The sequence below is a fragment of the Eublepharis macularius genome, chromosome 13 (assembly GCF_028583425.1).
Source record: "Eublepharis macularius isolate TG4126 chromosome 13, MPM_Emac_v1.0, whole genome shotgun sequence".
In the NCBI taxonomy this organism is placed as follows: domain Eukaryota; kingdom Metazoa; phylum Chordata; class Lepidosauria; order Squamata; family Eublepharidae; genus Eublepharis; species Eublepharis macularius.
Genome location: NC_072802.1, coordinates 58,339,497 through 58,357,606, shown reverse-complemented (window position 1 = coordinate 58,357,606; position 18,110 = coordinate 58,339,497). Strand labels below are relative to the sequence as shown.

The 18,110-nt window shown below is 44.2% G+C and overlaps 1 protein-coding gene across 1 annotated transcript in view; it reads left to right on the top strand.

Moving 5' to 3' along the window:
- The window catches only part of PPIL2 (peptidylprolyl isomerase like 2), a 116,728-nt gene that overhangs the window by 45,868 nt on the left and 52,750 nt on the right, over window positions 1–18,110 (top strand). Inside the window, exons 9-12 of the mRNA XM_054996806.1 lie at window positions 862–937; window positions 3,194–3,354; window positions 4,649–4,724; window positions 8,653–8,759. Of these exons, the coding sequence (XP_054852781.1) occupies window positions 862–937; window positions 3,194–3,354; window positions 4,649–4,724; window positions 8,653–8,759 (420 nt within the window). The remainder of the gene's footprint in view (window positions 1–861; window positions 938–3,193; window positions 3,355–4,648; window positions 4,725–8,652; window positions 8,760–18,110) is intronic.

The window sequence follows — 18,110 nt, the reverse complement described above, 5'->3', positions numbered from 1 at the left end:
ACCAGTACAGTTCTTCATTTTTTAAAAATTCATGCTAAGCTACATGCTCATAGATCCCAATATTAAGCAGTTCCCAGTATGTGGTGCAAATGGTAGGGGCTGTCACTGTAGGATGCAGTCTTGTTCTCATGCAAAAGGTCCCATGCAACTGTTGAGAAAAACCTTGCTGTGCCTGAGAACTTAATGAGCTTCTGTAACTCGAGAATACAGATGGACCCAGTGGTGTAACGTGGTATAAAAAAATATATTCAACTCCCAGGTTTCTAACTTGGGCTTGGGAAATTTCTGAAGATGTGGGGGTGGTGCCAGGGGAGTGGAGGAAGCTCAGCAGGGATGTGATGCCAAATAGTCCACCTTCCAAAGCTGTCATTTCCTCCTTGGAAACGGATCTCTGTAGTCTGGAAAGAAGTTGCAATTCTGGGAGAACTCCAGTTAGGATTCCCACTACTGCCTAGGCAAATGATGGGAGCTTTTGGGTGCAGTGCCTGGGGATCATGGCATCTGAGAGGATGTGATATCACATCCAGAGGATGCTCTAGGAATTGCCCCTGATCTCTGTGGTAAAGAGTATAGAGACTATAGGGCATTCCTAGAGCGTCACTATAGAGGCCTTTTTTCCCTCCTGCGTCTCAAGGGCAAGAGATGGGAACAGGAAATTCCCTGTTGGGCCCAAGTTAAGATATTATGCACTCTCTCTATTTGGATCTGCCTATAGGTCATGAGTGTGAAACAACTACCAGGAATTCGGATTTGTGCAACCTAGTTTTCTTCAGAACTCACTGGTTTCTCAAACTTTACATACCCTATCATAACCTTTATGTGCCATTTGTGCTCAGTTTTTTTGTTTGTTTATTTTTTTAGGATCCAACCAACTTGGACAAATTTAATGTCTCCACCTTTTTCCATGTTAAAAACAACCTGAAAGTGACAGACCCAGGTAAGAACGATGCCAAGAGTACAGCAGAAACTTAAAGCAAAACATAGCCTGCTAATGGAAAGCACATTCAATCAATGGCAGCCATAGCATATAATGCCTTTTATGATGGCAAATTAAAAGTCACAAAGTAGAGAGCGAGCTTTTGAGGTCACTAGAATTCAGACTGGACATCGAACAAAGGAGGGGAGAAAAAGAGATGATACCGGGCAGAATGAAAAAGCCAACTTTGCCATTCGCAAGTCTGATGATGGGCGGATAAGATACTATGCCAACAGTTACGTTAAACCATGAATCCCCAACTTTGTTCAGATTTCAGGCAATTTAGGAATTTTGAGAACCGTTAGTGGGTACCACCACAACATGGCAGCTTTGGAGGCACTGCCAATTTTAAAATGGTTGCCATGGGGGCCAGACCAGTAACAGAAGGAGGAACCCAGGCCAACCTTTCTCCCACAATGGAGGCAGCTGCGTCTGAAGAGGTGCTTACTGCAGATGAAAAGGCAATAACTTCTGGTCTTTTTTGAAGCATATCTTGTACTAGTTGCCGGCCTCCAGGGTGGGCTGAAGTTCTCCTGGGATTTGAACTGATCTCCAGATTACAGAGATCAGTTCCCCTGGAGAAAATGAGTGCTTTGGAAAGGGAACTCCGTGGCATTATATCTCTCTGATGTTCTTCCCTTCCCAAAACCTCTCCCTCCCCAGGCTCCACCCCCCAAATTGTCAAGAATTTCCCCATATAGAGTTGGAAATCCAACTCTGCTCTGAGGAGGCAGAATAAAAACAGGATCAGTTATTTGCTTTACAAAAAAGAGGATACTTGGTTTCAGTTTCCAACAGGAAGGATTTGCTTCCTACTTAGACATTGGGCAGGATAAATAAATTATCTAAGTTAAGTAAACCCAAGTAAGTCCTTGCTGAGGAAGCATGGTTGTGATGTGCCTGCCTAGAATGAGCCCTCTGCCTCACTGATCGGTCCACTGTTCAAGACCAACCCGAACCCTCGTATTTTGCTGTTGGATTTTAGATCCAAGAACTAAGCAGGAGCGAGGAAGCATATCGGTGGATACCATGGCACCTCCGAATGCAACTTTGGGGAAATCATGGAGTTAGATCATGCCAGCTTTAAAAAAAAAAAAGATTTCAGTTTGCAAGAAGAGGCTAGAAAGGTGAAGAAGTAATAGCCTCTCTGAATTGGATATCTTGCGCCACAAGTTCCCCTAGGGGTGTGTTGCTTGGCTTGTTCGAGCCATCTAGTATCTTTTTATGAACCATTTCCTAAGATATCTCTGAAGCTATTTTGTTTCTGTAGGTGCCTCCTTTTCTCTGCTGGGATTCTTGACGCCTTAACAGCGACACAACAGATTAAAAAATCCTCTGCTGATGCTGTTCATTAATGCAATGTCATCTTCTTTGCTGATTTGCTACTGAAAGCTTTCCACTTGCTCAAGATCTATTTTTACAGGCCAGATCAAGAGGGCTTCCCATTATTGTTCCACAAATGCATGCATACTACCATTACAAAGTACAATCTTAAATTAGAATTTTAATTAAAGCATCACTCCTACATATACATAGATGTAAATCTTAATGGAATTAGTGTTGCTTATTTCAAAGTAAATACGTCTAGGATCTGAGTCTTAATGTGCGTGTTAGATATTTGTCCGTGTTGTTTTGTGGATGCTGTTATGGCCAATGGCTAAAACTATATGATGCAGCAATACAAAAAACTGTCGTTAGAAATTTTCAGGAGGCTCGGCCAGGCCATCCTATTTGCCAGGGCTTTTAATGGGGTATCAACTCAAGGGGTTATTTTGGGTTTTATTTTGTAGGCTTTAAATTGTGGTGGTTTTCATTATGTTTTTTAAGCTGCCTTGAGACACAGGGAGAAGCAGGAGATAGGTATTGCAATAAATAAATAAAAATGGTATCTGTTGTTATTAATGTGAATATAGTCCTAAACAGAGTTACAGGCTTCTAAGTCTACAGTGGACTTAGAAGGGTGTAACTCTGCTTAGGATTGCATGGGAAAAGAAATTTTTGTCTGGAAAAGATTAATATGTGGGACAGAGCTGGCCTCTTCAGCATCTATTTCACCCCCCCCCCCTTTTTTTTTCCTGGTGTTGACATTATTTGTTTTGGGTTGGGGGAAGCATAGATGTGGTATTTTAATTGTAACACTAGTTAGGAAAGCTGGGAATAAAATCACTCAGATACTGAGAGGCCCATTTTCAGAATCACTGCAATGTTGCTTTGTAGATGAGGAGAAAGCAAAACTGGACCCATCGTATTACTTGAAAAACACGAATGTGGAGACGCGAGAGACTTTGTCGGAACTTTACAAAGAATTCAAAGGGGACGATGTTCTGGCTGCTACCATGAAGGCTCCTGAGAAAAAAAAAGTGGATAAGCTGAATGCGGTAAGTTGGCTTGGCTGATGATGTAACTGTCAGGTCTAAATGGATATTGAGGGAAGGCCAAAAGACTCTCCTGAATGGCCCATCAGCAGGAAATCAGCCCAGCTAATCAGGCACAGCTTCTCTGTTCCCCTGTAGATGCTGATTGGCAAGGCCTTGACCTGAGTGCTTGTCAGTTGCTGTGCTATCAGAGGCTCCTTTATATGGAGGGAAAAAATCCGATTTAAGGTAGCTCCTACCCCCCCTCCTCCCGCTGTCAGATCTGTTCCTCACAGTTGATAATGGAGCCAATGCTATATCTTGCCTTATGGATGATGGGGGTAAATTCAGGGCTGGAGTCCAGGGTCAGCCTGGTGGGGCATCTGCTAACGTCATTTGATGTCCCAGGAGCTTCTGAGAGAGGCCTTCTCGCCTAACTGGCGCCAGCAGAGCTTAAAAGAGTGTGGAAGAACCACGTTGCGTGCCCTGTCCCCAAAAGATGTATATGTTTTATACACAAAGGGCTGGTATATTAGTTGTGAGTGGCAAGGGGCAACGGGATGGCCCACAAACCCCTCCAAACCTGGATCTGGCCCTAGATACAGCTTCAGTATTTTTGGAATAAGTATTACAAGTCCAGGCACATATGGGCCTTACAATGACTTGCATGCTTTTGCTGTACAATGGCATTTCTAGATTTAAAAGTGGTGGTTTTAAATTCTCATGTAACTATTGAAAGTTTCGGAAAGATCCGTGATGAGGAAGAAATGTGGGTAAATAGCGTAATTTATGTTTCTCTTAAATCTGGGTTTGTCCTGTTAGATTTTACTACTGTTCCATGCTTTTTAAGAGTGTTGAAAATACAAGAAAATACAAACACACATTTCAACACTCGCCAACAATACATTTCTCAGTCATTTATTTAAAGTATGTATAGCCCACGATGTTTATGTTAAGACATATTGAAGGAGGGTTACAACAAAATAGAAAAACAATGCAAAGAAATTTAAAGGAAGATACTAAATTAGCAAAAGAAAGCCATATTGTAAAAAATGAGCTGTAATGTCAAATGTGGTTGTTTTGGGAGGCCCTGCTCTATTTCCGCCGTCTGAAAGGAAGCTGGTAATTTTGAGGGACAATCCGTTTTTGTTGTGCCCCCCTCAGTTGAGGGATGCATTTCCTCAGCCAATTGCATGGTATTGAAAGTTCCAGTGCCAGGTTAAAATATACTAATTTTCCCAGCCATTGACCGGCTGTTGCTTTGTGTAAGAGTCCGTGTGTGTAGCAATATTTTAAATAACCTTTTGTTGTTCCGCAGGCTCATTACTCCACAGGCAGAGTGAGTGCCTCCTTCACGTCCACAGCCATGGCACCGGAAACAACGCATGAAGCAGGTACCCTCAGTTCCCCTACTGCCCGCTTCTTCTTTTTTTAACAAATGACAGTCCTAGATTGCATTCTAGGAAAGGCACACAGTCAGTTGTTTTACCAGCACAATTCTGTGTGCTTTTGGAAACGGTCAAAGTCAAATAAAAAAGAAACAGTGGAAAACTGACAAATAAATAGATCTTTTAAAAGGAGAAGGGTAAGGTGGAGAAGGAAATAGAAGAAACATTGTGGGTGTTGTAGAAGGCTCTGCTGACCTGCAGGTACTGTTCTGCTTTGGTTCCTCTGAGAGGTTGAGATGATCAGTGGCTGTCCCAGAACTCGGCCCAGAGGTGCACCACTCTCCCAAGCTCACCCGATACCCAGAGGGTTTTCTCACTTCCAGGGTTTTTTTTCAGCTGGAACGCGGTGGAACGGAGTTCTGGCACCTCTTGAAAATGGTCACATGGCCGGTGGTCCCACCCCCTGATCTCCAGACAGAGGGAAGTTTATATTGCCCTCCGTGCTGTCTGGAGATCAAGGGGCGGTGCCACTGGCCATGTGACCATTTTCGCCAAGGGCGATTTAAACTTTTAAAAACTCTCCCCTTGTTCCAGCTGACCCAAAGTGACATCATTGTGCAGTCCTGGGAGCGTGCACGCACTTTGTGCATGTGGTACCAGGGGCACTACCTCCCACCAAGAGTTGCCCCCTGTGCTGGCAACCCACTGAGTTCCACCACCTCTTTTCCCAGAAAAAAAGCCCTGCTCGCTTCTCTCTAGGTATTTATGCTGCCACAAGCTGGTCGATTAGAGTATTTCCCACTAAGAAGGCCAGCACTCCTAACACTCCATCCATGTTGCTATTTACATGCTCTGCCAAATGCCCAGGTTTCCTGATTTTGCTCCAGCTAAGCTCACTGCACTTGCACATTTCCGAGGATCTAGCGATCTCCTGACCAGCGGGGCTTATCAAGGTTACAGGGAACAAACTGCCAGCATTCAAAATAATAAGAAAGTTATTTTTAAAGTGTCCACATACATACTCTGTACAGCAATGGATCGAGCAAGGTTACAAAGTAAAAGTGCATACACACAATGCTGTGCTCTTTGGCTAAACATACCCTGTACCCTGAATGCTGTTGTTCAAGGGTAGCCTTTAGTGTTCTATAAGTCTGTTATCAGGTTGCCTCCACATGGTAATGGCAGCTATAAAAATGGAGCCAAGGTATGAGAGCTCCTTCCTCCAAGTTATCCCCAGATGGAATCAACCAAAATGAACCCCTGTCCCATCTTGTCCAGGGAATTCAACTTCTCTGTTTGCCCACCTCCTGTGGGTCAAGCCTCTTCCTGTCATTTCCAGGAAGAGATGCAATCTAGCATTTGGCATCCCAAGTCTCTATCACCTCCTAGGTGTCACATTCCTGCCAAGCTATGAGATGGATGTTTGATTGTTCTCTGCTGACTAGAAATGTTTGCATGACCAACCTTAAGTTTTGGGTGCTTGTGAGAGCCATTAATGGGATTGGGGTACTTGAGAACAATGAACTGCTTTCCTGTTTCTTGTCCTTTTACCAACAGCAAAACTTCTTGGGATGAATGTTTAGATTTCAGAGCCACAAAACTCTCAATAGTGTGACATAGCCCAAAGTGGAGTGCATTTCCCCATAGTGGTGGTGGAGATTTCTCCCCTGTTGGAGTTCTCCAAGGGTTGAACATGCGGCTGGTATTAGCAAATCTTAATCAGTTCCAAAACATTCAGTGAAGAAGGACCAATTCATTTCCTAATGTTTCAAAGTTATCTTGTTTTCTGTAGAACATTTTTTTTTGCTTAGACTGATAAGTCAGCTAGTTGTGATAGCTATTCATGAATTGATGGCACGCACTGTGATTTCCATTTTGCAAGTGCTTGTTGCTTGGCAACAAAAGAGCTTGAGAAAGAACTGCCGGCTGCCCGTCCTCAAGGGCCGATGTCACTGGTACGCATTCTAGCACCAAGTGTCAGAACGAAACGGTGTAAGTAGGACCTAAAACAAGATGAACAGATTTAGATTGTCAGACCCTTTGTGCCGGGTGAGCACGTTTTCACGATTGGGTTATTGCCTCCCCACCCTGCACGGGTGTTACTGTTCAGTTATTATGGGTGTGGGAGAGACTTCTGTGTCCAGCCAGGTGATCTCACCACTGAATGGGTTCAGGTGTCCGGTTGGGCAAGAAGAATCATGAAGTGCGCTTTTTGCCTTTCCCTCCCTGCTCAGTTTCCATTTTATTGCCTGGCATAATGTTCTGTTAAGTATGTTATACTGGCCTTATGTATTTTGCGGTGTGTGTGTACCTTTCTTCCCGTACAGCACACCAACAAGCAGGTGTCTGAGCAGTGGCGTAATGTGCAGATAGGGCCAAATGTAGTGTGTATAGGCTCCGTATCCACAACTGAAATCTTATAGATAATCTGGGATTTAAACTATGCATCCAGAGCCTATTCATATTGACCAAGTTGGACGTTATGCAGCCATGAGGATGTCCTAGTGTTGGAAGAGGGCCAGCGTGCTGAATGGGCTAGGAGATAAGACACACTCCCTACTCCACACCACAAGTATGGCTTTGAGCTGTCAAGTGATAACTGCAGCTATCAAGGATGGTCTGGGAGGAAAAAACAGCCTGGGAAGGGGGACCCTGCCCTTGCCCCAAAGGAGGGAGAAAGAGTCAGCCTGCTCGCTCCATGCTGAGTTGTGTGCCTCATCCCTCCCCCCCCCCGCCCAGCATGGGGCTGGGCTGTGCACCTCATTCTCAGCACAGGGCTTGGGCCGCTGGCTCCTGGTGGCAACACCTGCTGTCTCCCCATACAGGTGAGGGTCATTCCTCCCTTGGGGCTGGGATTCCCCCCCCCCCAGGCCATTATCCTAACAGGACTATTCTCCAGTAGCCTTAATGGCCAATCAACCGCTGGCATATATCCTGTGATAATGGCAAAGGCAGAACTGTTAGGTAATTTTGATGCATTCTTTCATTCTGTAAGCCATTTTGAGAGTTGCACTCTTGTTGAAAATTTTCTAATTAAATTATAAAATAGTTTTGGTGCTTTGTGCCGCTACATAAATGATCTGCCAATGAGAGATGGGTGGATCTGGGGCATTTCAGCGGGTGTTGGAGTTTGATCCTTGGTGCATCTTGGCCCTACTGGATGAATGCCTTCCACTGTTTTTGGAACACTGTGGGCAATATGACACTGTGTTAATTCACAACTACGCCATACTTAAAATAAAGGATTGAAGAACATGTAAACGGTATGGAGTTGCCGACTGCCTGGAGAACAACTGTCCTATCCCTTTAACAGAGGTATAATGCGGAGTTATTGACCAGGTGATATGATGTGATCCATGCCAAGAAAAGCTGCGACTGTCTGTTTTCACACATTAAGCCTCTATTAAAGGGACACGACGTTTTTCTCCAGACCTGCCAGCAACTCAGATAGGGCCGAACCTCCTCCCTTTCCACTGTGCCTCTCGCAAGCTACCAGATTTGTAAAATAGAGGTCACTGCACAATATACAAATTTGTATAAATGCTTCAGAGGTGGCTGAGGGACTTAAAAACAACACACACAGAAATTACTTTTAAATTTATTGTTGATCCTGCAGTTTTAATAGGCTTCACTCGCTGTGGCTTTGTTTGAAGGCAATTCCCATAATTAGTGGGAAATTATTATGATTAGCATAACATTTTACCTGACCCTTCAAAACCCAGACTTGGGTCTGATTAAGAATAGCTTTCCGAATAAAAGCTGGATAAAGCAGCAGAGCAGATGAATGCAAAATTAATCATCTGAAGACTTGTAAGTCACCATATGTTGAGGTGAGGTCTGCGGGAGAATTTGTCATCTAACAATTCATGTTCACAAACAGCCGGCACAGATTAGCGAACACATTTGCTAACTTGCCCTTTGCTTTTGCGGGCAGCTGCCATTGACGATGACGTGGTGCGGTACCAGTACGTCAAGAAGAAAGGCTACGTCCGCCTGCACACGAACAAAGGGGACCTCAACTTGGAGCTGCACTGTGACATGGTATGGTACAACCATAAAGGCAGCTGCCAAGGATGTCTGTCTGTCTGTCTGTCTGTCTATGTCTGCCTTTCTCAGTGAGACTCAAGGCGGATCACACAGTATAGGTCAATATGATCAAACATTTCAATATGATCAAATGTAAAGGTAAAGGTAAAGGTAGTCCCCTGTGCAAGCACCAAGTCATTACTGACCCATGGGGGGACGTTGCATCACGATGTTTTCTTGGCAGACTTTTTGTTACGAGGTGATTTGTCATTTCCTTCCCCAGTCATCTACACTTTAGAAGAAATTAGAAGAAATTAGAAGGAAACTGGGTACTCGTTTTACCGCTCTCGGAAGGGTGGAAGGCTGAGTTAACCTTAAGCCGGCTACCTGAACCCGGCTTCCTCCAGGATCGAACTCAGGTCGTGAGCAGAGCTCAGGCGGCAGTACTGCAGCTTACCACTCTGCGCCACGGGGCTAGTAGATCAAATAACTGTAGCATATTTAAGATTGATCAGTCAGCACAATTAGTGCCTGTTAGCTAATACGATGTAGCAGCTAAAATGTTGGACTTCATGCAGAAAACCCCAGGTTCAAATCCTGGCTCAGCCATGAAGCTCAGTGAATGAGGTGGAAATCTCCTGCTGCCTCTCAGGACAGCCTAACTCGTTGTGGGGTTCAATGCTGCTTTTTTTACTGCTTTTCTATGAGTTTAAATTGCCTAAAAGGTTTTCTTTGGATGTATGTTATATTGGGGCGTTTAATTTCTTCTAAACTGATATTTAAAATGTTTTTTTGTTGGAAGGTGACCTAGAAACATTGTAAAGAAAATAAAGCATTTGGCCCTGTCCATGTGGCCAGCTTTCCTTACCTACAGCTGCACAAGGCCATTTTACTGGCGGTCGGGGCAGTTTTCCCAGCAGTCAGTTAACGTGATCCCGGAGATTTCTTGGGAGCCGCATTCTCTGACTGACAAGCCCCTCGTTCCCTATTACTACTGTTTTACAGATCTTGCACCCAAACAGTTCCATAGAATATATCTCTCCCATCACCCTGTGCTCCCTGAAAAGCTGTTTCTGAGGGTTGGGAATGGAACGGGTTGCAGTACGTTGAGCTGTGACTAGAGGGGAAATCACTCAAAACTATCTGTCTCCTCTCCTGCGCAAGCTCTTCCATGAACACAGTCATGCGCTCATGCAAAAGGGGTGGTTGGGTTCTACCAATCCCCCTTCTGACTGCTGTCTCTTGTGCGACATCCGCAGTATCCTTTGACCCTTGGGGCAGGGGGACAAGACACTGCAAGTGGCAGGCAGGGAAAGGGAGCTCCGCTGCAAACTCATTCTGTTCATAGTTCTTCAGATGCTGCTCAGGGCTTTTTTACAGCAGGAATGCGGTGGAACGGAGTTCCGGCACCTCTTAAAAATGGTCACATGGCTGGTGGCCCCACCCCCTGATCTCCAGACAGAGGGGAGTTTATTTTGCCCTCCGCGCCGCTCAGAGGTGCAGCGGGCAATCTAAACTCCCCTCTGTCTGGAGATCAGGGGGCGGGGCTACTGGCCATGTGACCATTTTCACCGAGGGCAATTTCAACTTTAAAAAAATCCCTCCTTGTTCCAGCTGACCCAAAGTGACGTCATTGTGCAGTCTTGAGTTCCACCACCTCTTTTCCCAGAAAAAAAGCCCCGATCCCACTAATACGTTTCCTGTATCCAAAGCTGTGTCTGACTAAGCAGTAAATTGCTCAAAGTCGTCATCGTTTGTTTTATAGGAAGAAAGCTCCATTTTTTAATTATTCTTTTATTATAAATGTTTATTTCTGCAGGGTCTGCTGGGTTTTTATATTTTTAAAATTCTGTATGTTCCTTGTATTTTTTACCTTTCGATTTCTGTCATTTCTTACGTTAAGATTGCAGTGGCCTTTGGCTATTAGCAATAAATAAACCTCGACATGAAATAGTATTATTTTTATATACTCTACTTCCTCCGAGGGAACTCAAGGCAGCATCTGTAGGGTTCTCAGGAGGGTGTCCCATCCAGGCATTGACCAGATGGGGACCCACTTAGCTTCAGCAATGTTGCTGCACCCATGTGCCTTCAGGCTGCACCCTGTTCTTAGCAGGGCTTTTTTTCTGGGAAAAGAGGTGGTGGAACTCAGTGGGTTGCCCTCGGAGAAAATGGTCACATGGCCGGTGACCCTGTCCCCTGATCTCCAGACAGAGGGGAGTTTAGATTGCCCTCCGCGCCGCCCAGCGGCGCGGAGGGCAATCTAAACTCCCCTCTGTCTGGAGATCAGGGGGCGGGGCCACTGGCCATGTGACTATTTTCAAGAGGTTCTGGAACTCCGTTCCCCCGCGTTCCCCCAGAAAAAAAGCCCTGGCTCTTAGATATGTGAGGAACTTCCTTTGGTTATTCAGTGACAAGAGGGGAAAATTGCTTAACACGTTTGCAAAAGTATATTTCTCCTTGCTATTGCTTGATATTACAATTTATTAGTAGGGCTGCCATGTGTTTAAAGAAATCTTAGAAAATGTAATGACATGAGATTAATTAATTGAATCTGCATGTATTTTCACATGAGGACAAATAAACACAATAATTCGGAAGAGGAAAACTGCGCTCTCTTTTTAAGATGGTTCCTCCATGTGTCCTGGCAAACCTTGTCTTAGAAGAAGCATTTTGCTTTTTTCTGAATATGACACTTGCCATCTGCTAGTTTTTAAAATAAATACTTCTATTTAAAATAATCTTGGCAGGTTTAATTCCTTAAATGTTGTGACCTTATTTATAGCCCGTGGACAGCAATTTTTCTGGTAACAAAATATTTCTGTCCCCTAGATGTTCGAATCTAAATAATTAAGAGGACCGGGGAGGGGATAAAATAGGCTGAATGAAACACACAAATGAAAAGTGATGTAAGGATCTTGATTCCATTCATTCCTTACTGGCAAACAGCTGTCAGCAAATGGGACGAGTGTTTGAGCAAAGGGCTCAAGCGTCTGCCCTATCCTCCCAATTACATTTTTGCTCAGAGAGACGTGCGTGCAAGTTGATTTGTTTGCTTGCCTTTTCACACGCTAATAATAAAACGGGAATGGATCATCGGTGGTGTCACAATGAAAGTAGTATCCAAAAAGGTCGTGTTCTATTATTTATTAGCACAAGGGGAGGAGGAGCAGCAGAAACCATCTGATAGAAGAGTTTCACCAGTCCTCCCCGTCCCCCAGTTATGTTCTTTCTTCTTAGGTGGAGGTGGAAGAAGTATGTGTTCTGTTGGCTGAGTACATGATGGATCAGCTGTGATGCAGCAGAGACAAGACCAGTGTGTCAGCATTGTGTCATGCCAGGGTGATTCTCCAGAGTTGCAACCAAGTGTTTGATGCTCGCCTATTTTCCCCTCTGCCTGTGTCTCTGTTGAGGGGAGGATGGAAGCCGGAGAGTGTCAGTGTCAGAGCAGGAGCTATTTGAAGTGGCACCAGAACGATCAGACCGCTTGCGATCCTTTAGTTTAGCTGTATGTCAAGATGTGTGCTGTTCCCCGTGTTGATTCTTTGGCCAATGTCATTTAGATCCAGAGGAGTCAGCCGTGTTAGTCTGTAATAGCAAAAATAGAAAAGAGTCCAGTAGCACCTTTAAGACTAACCAACTTTACTGTAGCATAAGCTTTCAAGAATCACAGTTCTCTTCTTCAGATGCATGGGGAGGGTAAGAAGAAACTGGTCAGATATATAGGTGGAGAGGGGAGGGCGGAGTAGATGCAATCCAAGCCTGACTCAGTCAGGCTTGGATTGAGCAGAGACTATGAATGGTTATCTCATTATCAGAAGTAACTGATTTCATTATCAGAAGCAAACTGATCCCATTATCAGAAGCTACTGGTTGTATCTACTCCCCTCTCCACCTATATATCTGACCAGTTTCTTCTTACCCTCCATGCATCTGACGAAGAGAACTGATTCTTGAAAGCTTATGCTATAGTAAAGTTGGTTAGTCTTAAAGGTGCTACTGGACTCTTTTCTATTTGGGCCAATGTGTGTCTGTCCTCAGGAGTCTAGGTCTGAAGTTCCTGCGTGGCATTCTGGCCATGATACCTCTCAATCACCCCTTGCCATCTGAGATGACATTCTCCCTTCTTTCCTTGCTGCAAAACCGAAATCCTCAAGGGCCTGCTGAAGATGGAACGCTAATACGCAGCCAGATCTGCTTAAACATGGGCGTTGTGCCATCTGCTTCTTTCCTTTATTTGCATAGATTAAATCTGGTCAAATTAAGCAGCCTTTTGCCTGCACAGAGAAGCCAAGTGGAGCTTAGAATGTACTTGTAAACCGTTCACAAGATTAGATGTTGGATATTGCTGAAGGAAGTCGTTTCAGAGTAATGGAAATTAAGGGGCTAAGAGGGAGGAGGAGACCATGTGTTTCCCCTATTCTGGGCTGCTGTTTAGGTGTATCATAGACCCTGTAATGCTGTAGGCTTCTGATTAGTCAATTCATGGGATCTGGGTCTTTTGTGTTTAAAGAGGACCATAATGACCCCTTTGTTCATTCAGGCCTTTGATGATTAAGATACGTTCTGACTGTTGATGAATGCTTTGCTGGCTGCAGCTTTGATGAATGTTTAAGCGATTTGATTGTTACGGCATGGTGGGGAGTGGCTTGCTTTGGGAACACTGCTTGTTGAAAAAGTGAATAAGAAATTTTCTGTATATATAATAATGGGATGTGCAACACTCAGGATTCAAAAAGATTGGTGCTACAGCATTTCAGACTAGGGAGATCTAACTTCAAATCTCTGTTCAGTCATGGAGCTCCCTGGATGATCTTAAGTCAGTTCTCTCTCAGCCTAATCTACCTCGCTGGGTTGTAGTGAGAATACAGTTAGGAACAAGATAACCATATATGGCACACTAATATCCTGGCTGGAAGGATGGCATAAATCTATCTAGTGCATTTATTTATCTGCCCTGTTCTCTGAGAAGCCCAGGGTAGCTATAATGTGGTCCTTCCCCATTTTATCTTCCAAACATCTCCGAGAGTTAAAATGAGGCTGAGATTGACTAGCCCAGGGTCACCCAGCAAGCTTTGTAGCAGAGTGAGGATTGGAACCCAGGTCCCCAAATCCTATCCCAACACCTCTAACCACTGCAGAGCACTGACACAGAAAATGCAATGGAGGGACCAAGCCCTTTGAGAACGGTTTGCCTCCAAGGCAGCATATAATTTTTTCTCAGTTTTCCATTCCTGGTTTAGCCAGTTCTGCTGCCAGTGGCCTTCCTAAGCTGCTTCGGTATTATGAGTCTTGTAGATGATAATTATAAAACAAGTTTAAGTGTTGAGATTCAGCAGCATATGAATGAATGGCTTTCCCAAACACGGCAGAAACAGTTGGTTGCGTGATCTAAGCTCCTTTGCCAGTTTCCACTATGTAAGGCTTAAGCATATTGAAAACCTTTGGAGAGCATGATGTGTTTTCCTACTTTACAAAAGCTGCTGAAGTCCAAAACTCACCACTTAAACCTCAAGTAACTTGCTGAACCTCCCCGTCTTCTAGCACTATTACAGAAAGCAATTTGAGCTGCCTGCATGGGAATCTTGTAGTGGATAGGCATCCTTTTTTTTTAAAGTTTGTAATGGCATGGCCACTTGAAATTTGTAGCAAGAAATACTTCCATGGTGTAGCCCAGGGAAGTGTGGTTCTCCTACCCCACTCCCATGCCCACACAGCTTTTTCCCATGGGAGGAAGAACCAAGGATTGATCTTACAGCTACATGCAAAGGTAGGGGAAAATGGGTCCGTAGTAAGAAAAAGAAGGGACAGGAGGAGTGAAGGGTAAGTTTGCAGCCTTTCTCACCATCACTTGGAAATGTACGCCCACTATTGATAGTGCTGAAATTCTCCTCAAGAAACACGACCAGGGGTCATTTCGTAGAAAAAGAGCTGGAGGAACTCATTAGCATAACTCATTAGCATATGTCACACCCCTTGACATCACTGGAAATGTGTCATTAGCATAACTGATTTGCATATGCCACACCCCCTGACATCACCTATCCTGGCTGTTTTGGACCCAATCCTGGCCATTCAGGACTGAAATTGGGCCCAAAATGGCAAAAAGGGGCTGAAAATGGCCAAAAAGGGGCCCAAAATGGTCAGGATTGGGCCGCTGCTGAACAGGAGAGTGATGCACCACCTGTCAAGAGGCCCGATCTGGGCTGTTTTGGCCCCAAACCAGGACAAAACGGGCCCAAAATGGCCGAGAGTCAGGTGGGCAGGGCCACCTGACATGTGACTTCTTTGGGGAACTGCCAGAACTGCGTTCCGGCGCATTCCCCCTTGAAATGAGCCCTGCACAAGACCAAGTAAGGAATGTTTTATATTGATCCAACAGGGAGGGAATCAATATTGCAATGCATCATCAATTCAACGTGGTGACACATGGTATAAACAGAGTATGTGATAGTTTGGAGAAAAGGGGCAACACAGTCAACTCTGTGGAACTGAAAACATCCCCAAGCTTTCAGTGTCGTTGCAAGACAGGTGGGAGAGAGGGAAGAATCCCAAACCAGGATTGTCCACCTTTGAGCCTAAGAGCCTCACACTGCTGAAGCACACGAGCAGAGCCATCTGTTTGGGGTGCCGATCCAAAAAATATGAGCTCAGCTGCATCACAGCAGGGAGGGATGGTCCTATCAGTCCAAGGTGCTTTTTTACTTATTAGTGAGGAGCTGATATACTGACCTGGCAGGGCCAATCTTCCCATGACACAGTGGGAGCCAGTTTGAGGTAAATAAATACAAGTTTACAAAGACATAGCATTAGGAAGAATCCAATACAGAGTTGAAGAAATGCTGAAACAGAGTACAAGCCATTCTAGGACTGACATTAGACAACTTGGAGCACAGGTAGTACATAGGAGTACATATTTAAAGCAACAGATAATATGTAAGGCAATATAGTGATGAAGTCTATGGTCCCTAATTCATTAGCGAAGCATCTGAGACTTCATCCCTACATTACAGCCTCCCATTTGAGTAAAAAGCCTTTTTGAATAATTTGGTGATTGTCATGAGGATAATAGTAACACATTTTGTAAACCGCTCTGAGCGGGCATTACATTGTCCTGAAGGGTGGTATATAAATCAAATGTTATTATGTTGTTATTATTGTTAGGGGAGTGACACAAGGACTTTGTGTCAGATGGAAGTTTTGTACCTCCCAGACACACACTGACCCTTTTTTGCTTACAACTACAACCGCACACATGTGGGGAGAAGGAGATTCATCCTTCCTCTCCCCAGTTTTTGTCTCTCCAAACTATCCCATGGATCAGCCATTGGCTGTTTTCTGCAAATCATGCTACGTTGCTATGTAATTTTCATGATGGCGCCGCTAGTGACTCCATTGTAAAAAATTACAGCAGCAATATGAGTAATGTGATAGTGGCTTCATGGGGTGGTTTGAAGATATGAAAACAGTGCAAGAGGGAAAGTGGAAGCAGCTTCTTCCCACACACCTGCAGAAAAAACTCTGTATGCATCTGGGAGCCACAAAACTCCCATTGCACGTTGGAGACAAAGTCTTCATGTTGTTTCCTTCAACAAACCTGATATAGCAGTGTAAACACTGGCCCCTATCTTAACATGTTGATACTCTCTCTCTTTCTCTCTTTCTCTCTCTCTCTCTTTCTGATCTTTAAAAGATGCTGACGGCATTACACAGGTCTGTCTGTATGTTAGATCTTTTTTTCTGGCATCCATGGTGCCTCTTCTCCACCCACCCGTCATTTATTCTTACACCACTGTAGGCTGAAAAATAATTAATCGTTTAAATAGACTGCAAGATCTTAAATGACTGTACCATCTCTGCAGCAAGGAGCTGGTGTGGGGTAATGGAACCTGAGCTAAAAGGGAGATAGTTTAGTTTATTCAAGCTTAACAACTTAATACACTAAAACAAAATTTAAGAATTAAAAATAACCGTAAAACAAAAGTTTGCCACGTCCACAATGCAGCTTTTGCAAAGGCTACTCATAAGCAATCTTAAAGAGTCGGGAATGGTCGAGTACTTCAGTAGCCATCGTTAAAGAAATCTGTCGCTGATTATTGCATGCTTCGGACAATGGAAAAAGGTATGAGACAGTGAGTCAACTACAGTCAAAGGGCAGTCACAGAAGTGCTGGTCTGAAGTATCTTGCGAAAACGGTATTTCATCTGGGCTGTTGGCCATGCATTGTCGTGTACAATCATGTATGACCCCCTCAGTTTTGGAACTACCAGCATACTGAGATAATGAGGCAGGTCAAACTGGGTAGAATACTTAATTCCCGCATAAAGCAGGGAGCATTTTCGCGCAGCATCCTTTTGAAGGGAGTCGCAGTCCTGTCTGAACAGCTTCTATATAAGTAATGCTCGTCTTTTTTCATTAAAAATTCTTGAGTTCCGTGGACCTAATCAGTTTATTTCCATGTCCACAGTTATATTCCACCTTGATCAACAGTGCTCATGGGCTGCTGATTGAGTAAAAACTGGAAGATTTTCAGAATTCTGCAGTCTGTATTTAAAGCTGACTATAGCTTTCTAGATCAGTGTTGAGATTTTTGAAGGCCCAGTTCAAGTCATATGACTGCAGAGGCTATGCATGGCGGTAGAGCAAGTATTTGTGAAAGAAGGTTAACTGGAATTTGTTAAGTTGTTCTGTTGGACCCAGGAACCAGATCTGGAAACTGAACAATACATGTGGTGTCACAAGAGCCTTGTATGCTTTCAAAAATGCTAGCACATATTGAGCTTCCTGGATGAAGAAGAATTTCCTTAAAGCCAAATAGAGCTGAGCTGATTTTCTGTTTAAGATATTGAACATGGTTGGACCAAGATAAATTTGACTGGAACACGATTCCTAGATAGTGACCTGTTGTAATTCATATGCGCCAATTTTCCATCTGTTATTTAATCATTTTGTTGACTTTGAGAACACCATGATTATGGATTTATCTTCATTTATCTCCAAGAGTTCACTATTGCAATAAGTAATAAAAGCTTTTATAGCATGCTTTAGACCGACCTGAGTTCTGGAGAGCAAGACAAGGTCATCAGCATATAGCAAGGCAGCCACTGGGTGATTCCCCAGACATGGTGCCTGGGTGGAGATGCCTTGCAAGTAGGGTAGGCACGAACCACGAAAAAAACTAACCATGCAGTTCCTGGTTCATGCGTTTTCACGAACCATGAACCACCCCCAACGGGCAAGTTCGCGAACCAGTTTGTGGTTCGTACGTGGGGTTTAAATGCCCCTTTCCATGCCGCTTAGCAGCCCCGCTGTTTAAATGGCCATTTCCCTGCTGCTTGGAGCGGCGGGGAAATGGCCATTTAAAGA